The sequence below is a fragment of the Magnolia sinica genome, chromosome 2 (assembly GCF_029962835.1).
Source record: "Magnolia sinica isolate HGM2019 chromosome 2, MsV1, whole genome shotgun sequence".
Lineage (NCBI taxonomy): Eukaryota > Viridiplantae > Streptophyta > Magnoliopsida > Magnoliales > Magnoliaceae > Magnolia > Magnolia sinica.
Genome location: NC_080574.1, coordinates 10,565,938 through 10,578,322, shown reverse-complemented (window position 1 = coordinate 10,578,322; position 12,385 = coordinate 10,565,938). Strand labels below are relative to the sequence as shown.

Sequence of the window (12,385 nt, the reverse complement as noted above, 5' to 3'; positions counted from 1 at the left end):
TAATCGAACAGGATCCAATTTAGCCTGTAACGCAGGAAGCAGCAGAAAGAGCAGATTCGAGTGCCAAAGGAAGTAGATACTGGAAATGATGGCACCCGAAAGATGTCTATATCAGACAGCATTAAAGAATGTAAACATGTTATATTTACAAAAATATAACACATTATCCTATTATTGTGATTGTGTTTATAGAAATTTAAACTATCTAGTTCAAAAACAAAAGAAACCACATATACTACTCATAGTTTAGTAAATTATAGCAGCAGCAGTTGATTCCAAGGTGTCCCGTATCGGTATTGGTTGGCGTAACGGTGCCCTCCAAAACCGATAAGGTTACGGGGGCGTAACGGTGATACAGGGGTGTAACGGCCCGTAACGGTGCAAATTTTTTTTTTTGCCAAAAAAATATGAAAAAATATGTATTAAATCCGGAATATTCTAAGCATTCCAAATATGCATTCATTTATAAATTGGAACATGTTTATAGTGGTGTAACGGTCCACTCTTTGGTAAGAAGTTGTATCGGACTGTCTGATTAATTTTTTAACCAGGTAACTTGAATTTGACTACAAAATTCATATATTTAATTTTTTAAATATGTAATTTATATACTTAATAACTTGATATCATTTCTCCCAATAGTTCTTTAAAAAAATGAAATTAAATTTAGGTAAATAGCGTTGCCAATTTGGGGCTGACTTGGAGGACCAATCTATTCTCCAAATCAGTCTCAAATTCATGCCATTTATTGTCATTATCCCACTTATAAATTGGTGGACATTTATTGGATAGTGAATCATAAAAAAAAATAAAAAATCAAAAGGCCCTATTTTAAAAAATAAAAGTTCACAAATTAACAATTAAAACTATTCAAATAATTTGATTTTGGTATTGTGAGTTAGCAATTGCAGTCCATAATTTAATTGTCTAATTTCAAGTTAATATATGTCTAGTGTACAATTTTTTAAGGCTTGAATTAGCAGGGACTCGGATGTAAAGTGCAGCACACGTGTCAAAGTTTTTTGGGCCTAACCCGTGATGAATGTGTTATATCTACACCATCCATCCATTTTGCCAAATAATTTTAAGGCATGAGCCCAAAAATGAGGCACATCCAAAGCTCAGGTAGATTGCACCATAAGAAACAACAATAATTAAACGTTCACCGTTAAAAATTTATTGGGGGCTAGAAAAGTTTTAGATCAAGCTGACACGTGTGTTTTCCCTTCATCAACGTCAATGTGACCCAATTAACAGGTTAGATTGAAAATAAACATTACAGTGGACTTTAACGAATTTTTAATGGTGAGCATTCTATAATCATTATTTCCTATGGTGTGGCCCGCCTGAGATTTGGATATTACTAATTTTTTGAATCCTGACTTAAAATGACGTGGCAAAATGGATGGACGATGTGGATAAAATATATACATTATGGGGGGCCCAATAAACATTACCGTGCGCCCTACGAATTAATTGTGAAAATCATCTCTGCTGCTATTTTTGGCGTGGTCCACATGATCTCTAGATATAATTTATTTTTTGGCTGGTGCTCTAAAATGATCTCTGAAAATAGATGAACGGTGTAGATGTGATAAATACATCACTGTGGAGCCCATATAACTTTGATCTCCTTTGAACCGTTCGTACAACTCGGAGCTCAAGGAGTGTCAGCGCTCGTCTTTGCATGACACGTACCTACAGCTGTTGCAAATTTTAAAAAAAAATGGAGAGAGAGGGAAACGAAAAGAAAAAAAGAGGGAAAGAAAGAAAAGAAAAAAAGAGGGAAAGGGGGAAAGAAGAGATTGAGAGAGAGAGAGGAAGAAGAAGAAGAACAGGAAGGAGAGAGAGTGAGAGAGAGAGAGGAAGAAGAAGAAGAACAACAGGAAGAAGCCGCGAGAAGCCGCAGCCGCAGCCGCAGCTGCTCGAGAAGAAGAAGAAGAAGAAGAAGAAAGAGAAGAGGAAGAAGAAAAGAAAGGAAAAACAGGTAAAGTTTTTTTTTTGTTTTTTTTTTTTTTTTTTTTCCAGGGCCCGTAACAGCCGTTACGGGTCTGTAACGGCCGTTATGGCCCGTAACGGCCCCGTAACGGCCGTTACGGTCACAGAAATCCGTAACGGCCGTTTCGACCCCGTATCGCGTAACGGGTCCCACCGTTACCGTTACGTATCGGCCGTTACGGCCGATACGTAACTGATTTGGGATACCCTGGTTGATTCAGAAATGAGATTCCAAAGCCAGAGTGTCTCCTTCAGGGAGAAGATTCCTATAACTAAGTCTCAGAGGCAGATAATACACTGTCACTAACGTAGCGACATGTGCCTCTCACAAGTTGTTTCAACGAACTGAAATTCAATTTAGGGGTCTAACTTCATTAAAAAGTGAATATCGAGTGTTGTAATGTAATATGCATTACTACTAAAAGGATAACTTACTATACTTTGCACTCCTTCATAATTGGACCTATGCATGTAACTTCAAATTTTATGCATTAATCCTTCAATATTGCCTAAGTTGGTCCACAAATCATTTCAAGAGATGCCGCTTTAAAAGCTGGAGATGCAAGAGCTGTGGACTGTTACCAAGGACATTAACACTATTGAGAGAGGATAAGAAACAGAGTTTGATGGTCAATAAAAACTTTCTGAATACTGTGCCAAACAATCAATGCGTAGTATGCAAAATGTCAATGCCTGAGTTCTCAAAGACTGGATTTTTCAAGAAAGCAAAAGGAAGTTCCAGAAACTTTTATCATAAACAAAAAAGTTCAAGAAACTTTTCCAAGATTTAAAGTGAAAATTGCCCTGTCATGCAGAATGAAAAGAAGTGAAGGCAGTTATACATAGTACTGTATCGGTATTTAGACAGGCTGATGAGTTTTTGGAAATACATAAATACCTAAACAGAAATGCAAATGCCTGATGTACCCTGCAACATAATTTCTTAAAGCAAAAAACAATAAAACAACTGGAAATGGCTTCACGAATACTTCTCAACAAAACCAAGAGGTGGATTTGAGCACCCAAAAAAAAAAAAAAAGTAAAGAAAGGAAAGATGATGTTTGCTTCTATATTTAATAATTTATGGTCATGTACGTGATAAACCTAGAAATGATTAGGTGAACAGTGGCCTTGCCATTTATGAACCTTTTTTTTTTAATAATGATTTTGCCTTTCTGACAAGAAGGCGGGGGGTAAAAAAAAAGCAAGTCTACATAAACATCTATTACACTATAGCTAAATAGCAAAATTGGCAAGAAAATAACCATCCATAGATGCAATGAATAAAATCCTTTGATGAAAAATGATAATGTATCCACCATGTTAGGTGAAAAAAAAGGAATTCAAAATAGACGCACGTAGAATCGTAGATGCATATCCATACCAGTGTCTCAAACTATCAAGTATAAGTTCCATGACCACGGGATGGTTGCAGTTCAATGTGTTTCCTGGATACCCAAAAAAGGCAAGTTTAGAACCCTTAAAAGATGAATAATGTCAAGTTAGATCACTATTAGGTTATCTACATGTAAGGTGGAATATACCCAATACAGAAAACACTAACATGATTAGGTAAAAGACAGAGCTATTCTTGCATTATTTCTCTTTTCGGGTTATTCTTGGAGCATTTACAATACATAATAGAAGTAGGCTAACTTATTAAAACCGCCCTATCAAATATGCCTATCTACTTTGTGTCCCTATTCAAGTGCCCAAAAATGGTTATAGTGCACTTGGAAAGGCTTTGAAGGAACTTTTTGTGACAAGGATTAGAGGAAAAGAAGAAATTCCACTTAGTTGGGTGGGATGAGGCTTGTAAGTCTTACAAGGAAGGGGAAGCTAATATCAGAGACTTAGAGACAACGAATCTGGCTTTGTTGAGAAAATGGTGGTGGCGACTTGGAACAAAGAAAGACTCATTGTGGAGAGATGTCATTGCAGCTAAATACAGTTGCAAGGTGGGGGGATGGTCAACTAGGAGCTCATCATTATATAGAGCATCGAGATTGTGGAACGGTGTGTCAAGTGTGGAAACAAAATTCATGGAGGGGATCGGGTTCTACTCGGCTAATGGGGAGAAAATCTGATTCTGAAGGAAGTGTGGGTGGGACAATCTCCTCTTCGGGATGTATTTCCAAGTCTAGCCAAATCAGTAGTTGACAATGACATCCCGGTCTCAAGGTGCTTTTCAAGCATCAACGGTGGCTCGGTGTGGTTGCCTCCATGCCGTAGGAATCTTTCCGGTGCAAAGATCAACAACCTAATTATGCTTTTAAAAAGTATTCAGCTCCTCTCTCCATCGGAGGGGGAAAAAAGACCGGAGGAGGTGGCTCAATGAGGCTTTAGGAAGCTTCTCGGTTTGGCCCTTTCTTCAAGATGCTTAACAATCGTCAAGAGGAAGGCGGGTTTGCGAAGGCCTCTTTTGTATGGAGGAAAGGAGCTCCCTCGGAAGTGGCAGCGTTTGCATGGCTAGTAGGGAGGAAAAGACTATTGACTATTGATATATAATCTTCAAAAAAGTACAATGATCATTCTGAATGTTTGCATTATGTGCCTGAGAGACTTTGAGTCAGTGGATCATTTGTTCACCCACCGCCCATTTACTCACGAGATTTGGGCTAGCTTCTTCAAATTTTTGGTATCTTATAGGTGATGTCAGGCTCAGTGGAGGAGTTGCTTACTTCCTAGCACGGGGTGAAGCTTGGGAAGCAAGAGCTGGTGGTGTGGAGATTATCTTCATTAGTCGGGTTTTGGTCTAATTGGGGAGAAAGGAATGCGAGATGGTTTGACAATTTGAGCTCTTCCTTATCCCTTGTGGTTAGAAGAGCAAAGAATTGCTTGGCAAGGTGGATCTCTTGTACAGGTGCTCTAAATGATTGTAATCCTTCTTTCCCTTGAGTTAGGTTGTTTATTAGTCCTCTTTCTTTCCGTGGGTTGTAGCAGGTGCGCCTTCTTGGCATTTTTTTTCAATAAAGCTTTTTTTTTTTTTAATGTGACTCATTGCTCACTTTTGTTTTTTACTTCAAAAAATAAATAAGTAACAGGAACAAACATGTACAATGTCAACAGAACACAACAATAATCTAACCACCAATTTTAACATGCAATAACAATTGTCTAAAGTATAACAGCAAAAAACAAACGAAATAAAATATATTGATGGAAGTAACGGAAAGATGCTGACATGTCCTACCAATGATATTCTTAGGTCATATATCCATGTTTTTTCAATTACAAAATCCCAACCTTTTTGGCAAATAGGATGAAGCATTTATACTATTTATGCAAGACAGATGAACCAAAGCAACACTCCTTAATTCTAATTCGAAGGGGTTTGAACTTTGGAATCATTCCAAACCTAGAACTTCTAGTCAAATCACACCACCCCAAAGATCATTTTGATAGAAGATAAAGAAAAAAATCATTCACTATTCATTGTTCACTAGAGTCTTTACATGCATATATACTTTTCCAAAAGCAAAAGAAATCCCAACCTAATCCTACCCTTCCAATATTTATATTCCCAACCATCGTTTTTTTTTTTTTTTTTTTTTGAAAGATAACTGAAACATTTATTAAAACCAAACAAAAATGCAAAAATACAAGGAACGGGATGAAAATGATGGCGAATCATCTAGAATACGTAAGGGCATATTTGGATACGTGGAATCCAAGGCAAAAGAAAGGAAAATTCAATAATTATCCAATGATGGTTTCCATGAGAACTATGGAAAAATGAATTCCGATTTTGAGTCCTAGTTTGAATAGCAAGTTGACATCTCATATTCCTCACAATACTCACCTAGTTTCTTGTGCCAAGAATCCAAATTATGGTGAAGTGTAATCATTACTTGGTGGAATCCACCGTTTCTTTACTTGACTAAGAGGGGGCAGATTGAGGGGAGATGGAAAGGATCTAAACTCATTCTTGAAGATGGAAAATTTCCTACAATCTCTCAATTTGTGATGTTTATGTGGAAGTGAGGGGATCAAGGGACTGCATTGCCCACCAAATTAACACATTAGGAAATTGGAGCATTTGGATCCGAGGAGATTCAAATCCCAACATCTATTTTACTACAAATAGTAACTAAAGCATATCCCTAAATCCCATCACAACCATATAGCCCTTCCATAAATCAGTCATAACTCACTCAATTCATATTCGTATGCCGTGATCTTGGGACTTGTGATCTTCTTAGCAAACAACTTCATGACAAATTTCTTCTTATATCTAGAACGAATAAATGTTCTTCTTGACATTGTGAATAGGGTTTTGATCCCATGTCCACTGTTTTCCAAGAAGAACATAGTAGTGATCCATCAAAACTAACAATGCACCATAAAACTTGGGAATAATTTAAATAATAATAATACGACACAAGGTACCAATGAGTCGGATGCTCTTCACACTTCAGGAGAATATCCCAACTCTGACAATTTCATTACCATTTCCTCGAAGATGTTCGAGAGAAGCTTACAGGAGAATTGTGTCTCCTCCGACCCCCCCACTTTTGATCAATCATGCATTCACCTCTGCCAAAGATTCCCCTTCTTTGCTACTAGACTCCACTAGAGTGCCCCCCAAGCATTCTCAAAAATGAGAGGGTGGACCCTCACCACTAGCTCATTGCCTCCCTCCTCCCTCCAAAGCCAACTATCATCCTCCACCCTCCCCTGGGAATGCTCTTTTTGCTCACCACCTACCTTACTGAGTCCCTCCCACTCAACCACATTTCCCTTATCTCCCTCCCCCACCTCTTCCCTTGAGAGCACCTTTGCCACCATATCCCTTAAGGATTAACCTCCCCTCACCGGCCATTCTACACCCCTCTTTATCCTTTTTCTTTTTTTGTTTAGGGTAATGAAGATTTTATTAACCAACCCGCAAGCAAAAGCAAGAAGGGAGAAAAGAATATACAGAGGAAAGCCCTCAGAATTTGCATCTAAGAAAAAGAAAAAAGACCACAATCATCCACTTCTTTTAGAAGAGAGGCCTACTCTAACACATACACCTTAACCATAGCCGCCGCCATCTCCTCCAAACCGGACCTATTCTAGAAACATCAATTGTTTCTCTCGCCCCAAATAGTAACCCTAAGATTCTTCCCCACTCCGTTGTACCAGTCCTCCTCCGTGCCAGGGGCCATAGGAGCTCCCTCGCATTACATGGCATCACCCAAGATGAGTTGAAGATAGCCAGAAAGTGCGTTCACACCTTGTCAGTAAAGGGACAATGGCTAAAGAGGTGATCAACATACACTGACGTTTACATACATAAGGAGCAAATATTGGAGAGAATTTTATTGATATCAAGCTTCTTATCTTGCAATGCTTAAGAAAAACTCACACTTAGAAAATATTGGAATGACCAACTCCCACACGACCCTCCCCTTTTATAGACTCCAAATGCATCTTTAATTAATATCCTCCCAACTAAGACATTGATTTAAAATCAATCATAATTTATTTCAAACTAATCTAAACTATTTAAGATAGTAAAAGCCTAATAATAGTAAAAGCAAACAAAGAAAGTAATCCTAATTACCTCTCTAAATCAGCCCCGTATCTTCAATCACATCCCCTTCATATCTTCAATCACATCAATCATAGCTTCAAATCAGCCTCTGATATCTCCCAAAAATAATAAATTGCAATCCTTGATTTAAGCCCCCAAATCTATAAATAAACAGTAAAAAAATCAGCACATGATGGACCCTACAGTGGGTTGTGAGCCTACATCATTGTTGGGCCCTATGGTGGCCCTAGGTGGGTCGTGACCTACATCAGTCAGGTGGGCAACACCAAGAGAAACAGTTGGGAGGCAAACTCCCACCCTTGATTTTTTTTTTAAAGGCCAACCCTACAATGTATGGGAAATCCACTCTAATCACCCAATATTAGGCCTAATGCCAAAAACCAAGTTGATATGTGATTCAGGTGGGCCACACCAAGGGAAACAGATGTGAGAGGGGATGCCCACCCTTGATTTTTATGGGCCCAACCGTGATGCTTATGTGAAATCCACTCTGACCATCAGTTGTGTTACCCAATGTTAGGCCTAGGACTCAAAAAGACAGCTCATCCATGATTCAAGTGATCCAAACCAAGGGAGGCGGTTTGGACCATGGTGTTCCGCTATTCGGTGTTCCCAATCTTGTGGTCCCCTTGAATTACAGACGGGCTTGATTTTGGGCCCACCTAATGGTCAGAGTGGATTTCACACATCACGGTAGTGTCAACTCAAGCCACCAACCCTTTTGCTCGCACAAATGGTCTCCTGCAGGCTGCAACACTGTTTGCAAAGACCCTTTTGCTCATTTTCTAAGGTTTTGGATTGTTAATGACTTAGAAATTGAGTATTGGGTGAGGGGGTTGTTTCCTAATGTTTTCTAATCAGTGTTACATCCTTACAATCTTGATGATAAGGACAAGCCTTCTAGCTTAGTTTGGCCGATTAAGCAAACTGGAGAACTTATGTTCAGATAGTACGGTGTCCACACATGGTAGCAAACATCAACATGAAACCTTGCATCTTTTTGCCATTCTAGTAACTTCCCTAAGTCATCCCTTGAAACCTGCTTGCAGCTAACCTACGCTTTTGCCCCTCATGATTAGCTACCCACAAAATCTCACCTATCAAACAAATTCACCAAAGGAAATAAAAAGTAACAGTACTTCTCAATGAGTCCAACAAAAATGAGATTGATGGCTGCTTTGGAAAAAAATAAAACATCAAATGTATCAATTAAAGGCAAGGAGCAGTAGTAGTCATAGATGTGGTTGATGCCTAAGCGCATTAATTAGGCTTTTACAAGAACGGGTAAAACAGTTGCAAGTTACATGATCATAGTAGTACAAAAGAATTTAAATCACAAAGATTCTTTGTACAATCAGTACAGACTAGTGCAGTTGATCCCTGCTAACAACTAAGAATTACTCTCATTAAAACTTTAAGATTGGATAACAAAAAATCTTCTTTTTTTTTAACAGTAAGTGTGGTTGTATGTGTGTGCGACTGTGACTGGGCCCACAGGTACATACACCTAGGTCTTATACATTCTAGGCCTTTGCCCTTAATTTTTCAGCCTTTTTATCTTTATTTCATATTTTCCTTATTTGACACTTAGCCTTCATCTAATTTTTCCTTCATATAACAGCATATATGTAATTTTACCTTTTATTCTATTATTATAAATAAGAGAGGGCCGGACATCCCAACCTTAAATATTTTCCCTCAAATACTCACATTCTTCTCAACTTGGCATGAGAACCAAAGTACACCTAGGGTTCTTCTTCCTCTTCTTCTTCTAGGGATTCTTCTTCTTCTTTAGGCTCCTCGTACCTAGTTTGAAATTTTCAGTAGGGCCCTGAAAATGAGAAGGCTCCTGGGCCTGATGGCTTCCCCATTTTTTTCTTCCAATCATTTTGGTCTATGGTCATTAATGACTTATTCCTTTTTGTTTTTGACTTTTGCAAAACAGGTTATATACCTAAGGAGCTAGGCAGTACATTTATTGTGCTCATCCCCAAAGTTGAAGGTGTTGTCAAGATGAAGGACTTTCGTCCTATCAGCCTAGTCAGTAGTTCTTAGAAGATCCTAGATAATATTTCGAGTCAAAGGTTGCGGAAGGTGATTCCTTCGATTATTTCCAACTTTCAAAGTGCTTTCATTTCTAGTAGACAAATTTTGGACTCTGTCGTAATCGCTAACGAATGTGTAGATTCTTGTTTTAGGACAAAAAGATTTGGGGTGTTGTGCAAATTGGATTTAGAAAAGGCTTACAATAACGTTGACTGGTCCTTTCTAGATTATATGCTTAATCGTTTAGGATTTGGGAAAAATGGAGATTATGGATATGTTCTTGTATTTCGTCAGCTAGATTCTCAATTCTTATAAACGGTTCCCCTTTTGGTTATTTCAGGTCAACAAATGGACTGCGACAGGGAGACCCCCTTTCTCCTTTTCTGTTCATCATAGTTTCAGAAGTGTTGAGCAATATGTTAAGCTGAGGTCAGGATATTGGCCTTTATGAAGGCTTCAAGGTGCAAAATTCCCCAACTCATATTAATTGTCTTCAATTCGCAGATGACACGTTGTTTTTTTGTAAAGCTAAAGACCATATGATCGATTTCTTGAGGATGGCTATATGCTAGTTTGAGGTTATTTCTAGGCTTAAGGTTAACAAATCCAAATGTGAACTGTTTGGGATCCACGTTCCCATGGAAACTGCTTCTCGATTGGCGAAGTTGTTTGGTTGTAAATTGGGATCTCTTCCAACATCTTATCTGGCTCTTCCATTATGTGTGGGAAAGCCTCCCAATTTCCTCTAGTACAATATCCTCGAAAGAGTTCAAAGTAGGTTAAATGCCTGGAAAGGTAAATCAATGTCCCTAGGGGGTCGCCTAACATTCCTTAAAACTTGCTTATCTAACCTCCCGATTTATTTCATGTCTCTTTTTATTTGTCCTTCCTCGATGCAGCAAAGAATACATAACATGTGAAGAGAATTTCTTTGGCAAGGAGGATCGGAAGATAGGAAATTCCATCTTTTGAATTGGAAAGAGGTGTGCTCTCCTACAGACCAAGGAGGAGCAGGTACTAGGAAGCTAGATCTAGTTAATAAATCTTTAATGGGGAAATGGGTGTTAAAGTTTATTCAGGATAATGACGGCCTCTGGAAATCCATTTTGGTTGCCAGATATGGGACTTCCGCTAATGGTTGGTGACCAGGACTGTCTTCAGAGTATAGAATATCCTATACTTACAAATCGATCAACGATTAGCCCCCTAGATGATTTTTTTTCCAGATCTAAATTTCAGATAGGTGATGGCAGCAGAATTCGCTTTTGGTTGGATTCTTGGATCGCGGACCATCCCTTGAGTTCTTTTTTTTCAGATCTGGCAGCGTTATCTAGGAATCCAGATATTCTGGTAGCAGACTGCTTCGCTAGGAATGGAGAAGAGCTTATCTGATCTCCTCCATTGCGGAGGAATTTGTCTGATTCTGAGATAGAATCTCTCACTTCTCTCTTTATCTCTTTTGCAGGAAGCCAAGATAAACTTTGATTCTCAAGATTCAATGGTGTGTAAGGCTGCTGGTGTTGGAGTCTTTTCGGTGAAATCTCTCTATGCAGACATGGTCAAAGAAGGAGGTGTTGGTGCGGCAATCCCAACAACGCAAATATGGAAATACAAAGCCCCTCCAAAAGTAGAGGCTTTTGGATGGCTTGTGGGGAGGAAGAGAGTGCTCACAGTCGATAATCTTAAAAAATGTGGAATGATTATCCCGAACGTGTGCCTCTTATGCTATAAGCAAATGGAGTTAGTAGACCACCTATTTCTCCATCGTCCTTTCTCCTTTGCTATCTGGATGCAGATTCTATCTTTGGCTTCAGTTGTTTGGGTTATGCTGCGATCGATCGAGGACCTCTTCTTAGCTTGGAACAACGAGGATGGAGGAATGTTGGGGAGGAAGTGGCGCATAGCTATGCTTGTAGCTCTTGGGCTATCTGGGCTTAAAGGAATGGCTGTTGCTTCTAAACTAAGAGGAACTCGGAGGCAGGAGTTTTACTTAGGTTTACCCAATATTTGAGGGATTGGATGCCTTAATCTTTTGGGAGGTAGGGGTCTCTCTTCGGGTTTTTTGGTTTTGGGCTAAGCTGTCTGTGGAAGCCCTTGCAGTGGCGGGTTTGGGTCTCCTAGTGATACGTGACTGTTGTTTCCTACTCATATGCTTCTTCACATGTAATTAGCCTTCATTATCAGCAAGAAGAATTTCCATGGGAATACATATTGATCAATAAATACATCATGCAATAGATTCGTAGGAATGATACAAGGAAGTGTTATAAAGATGCCCTTTGCCCTTTATTGGCTAGTGAGTAGTAACAAGGGGTCCTCCACCAACATGATATCAGCTACTTTGCCACTAACAGGTGGACCTTCTTGTAAATAGCCAATCATGTGGTGCATTCACAGCTCCCTATTTTGGTGCTTCCCTACATTTCTCAAAGATATACATCATGGATTAGCATGTTGTCCCTACTAGGAACTCCAAATAAAATTCAGAAATGAAGCTTAATAGTATATTAACAGAGTTGGCTTTAAAAGATGTCATAAGAAAGAACTTTGATGGAAAAGGCTGGACAAATTGAAGGGAATGATTGGAAGTACCACATCCTGAGAAATTAAGCAATTGAGAATTGTTGTCAACTTCAAGCATGTAATAAACCTGTAAATAGATTAGTATGAAAGGGATCACGATCAGCAACAAGACAATTATGTAGTAGTTAAATATTTAAGAAAATGGAATATGCACATATGTTTAGTTGAACTCTGTAGCATTTAAGAGCTAAAGCATTTGCTAAGAAGAAAGAACATAAG

General features: G+C 38.8%; 1 protein-coding gene across 4 annotated transcripts in view; it reads right to left on the bottom strand.

Annotated features, from left to right (window-relative positions):
- The window catches only part of LOC131234519 (isoamylase 3, chloroplastic), a 61,005-nt gene that overhangs the window by 35,253 nt on the left and 13,367 nt on the right, over nt 1-12,385 (bottom strand). For all 4 annotated transcript variants that reach the window (XR_009165735.1, XM_058231466.1, XM_058231462.1 and 1 more), the window contains 2 exons: nt 12,176-12,233; nt 3,383-3,446 (listed from right to left, as the gene is read on the bottom strand). Coding sequence is in view for 3 of the 4 variants with exons in the window: in XM_058231466.1 (XP_058087449.1) it covers nt 3,383-3,446; nt 12,176-12,233 (122 nt within the window). In the remaining variant the exon portion in view is untranslated. The remainder of the gene's footprint in view (nt 1-3,382; nt 3,447-12,175; nt 12,234-12,385) is intronic.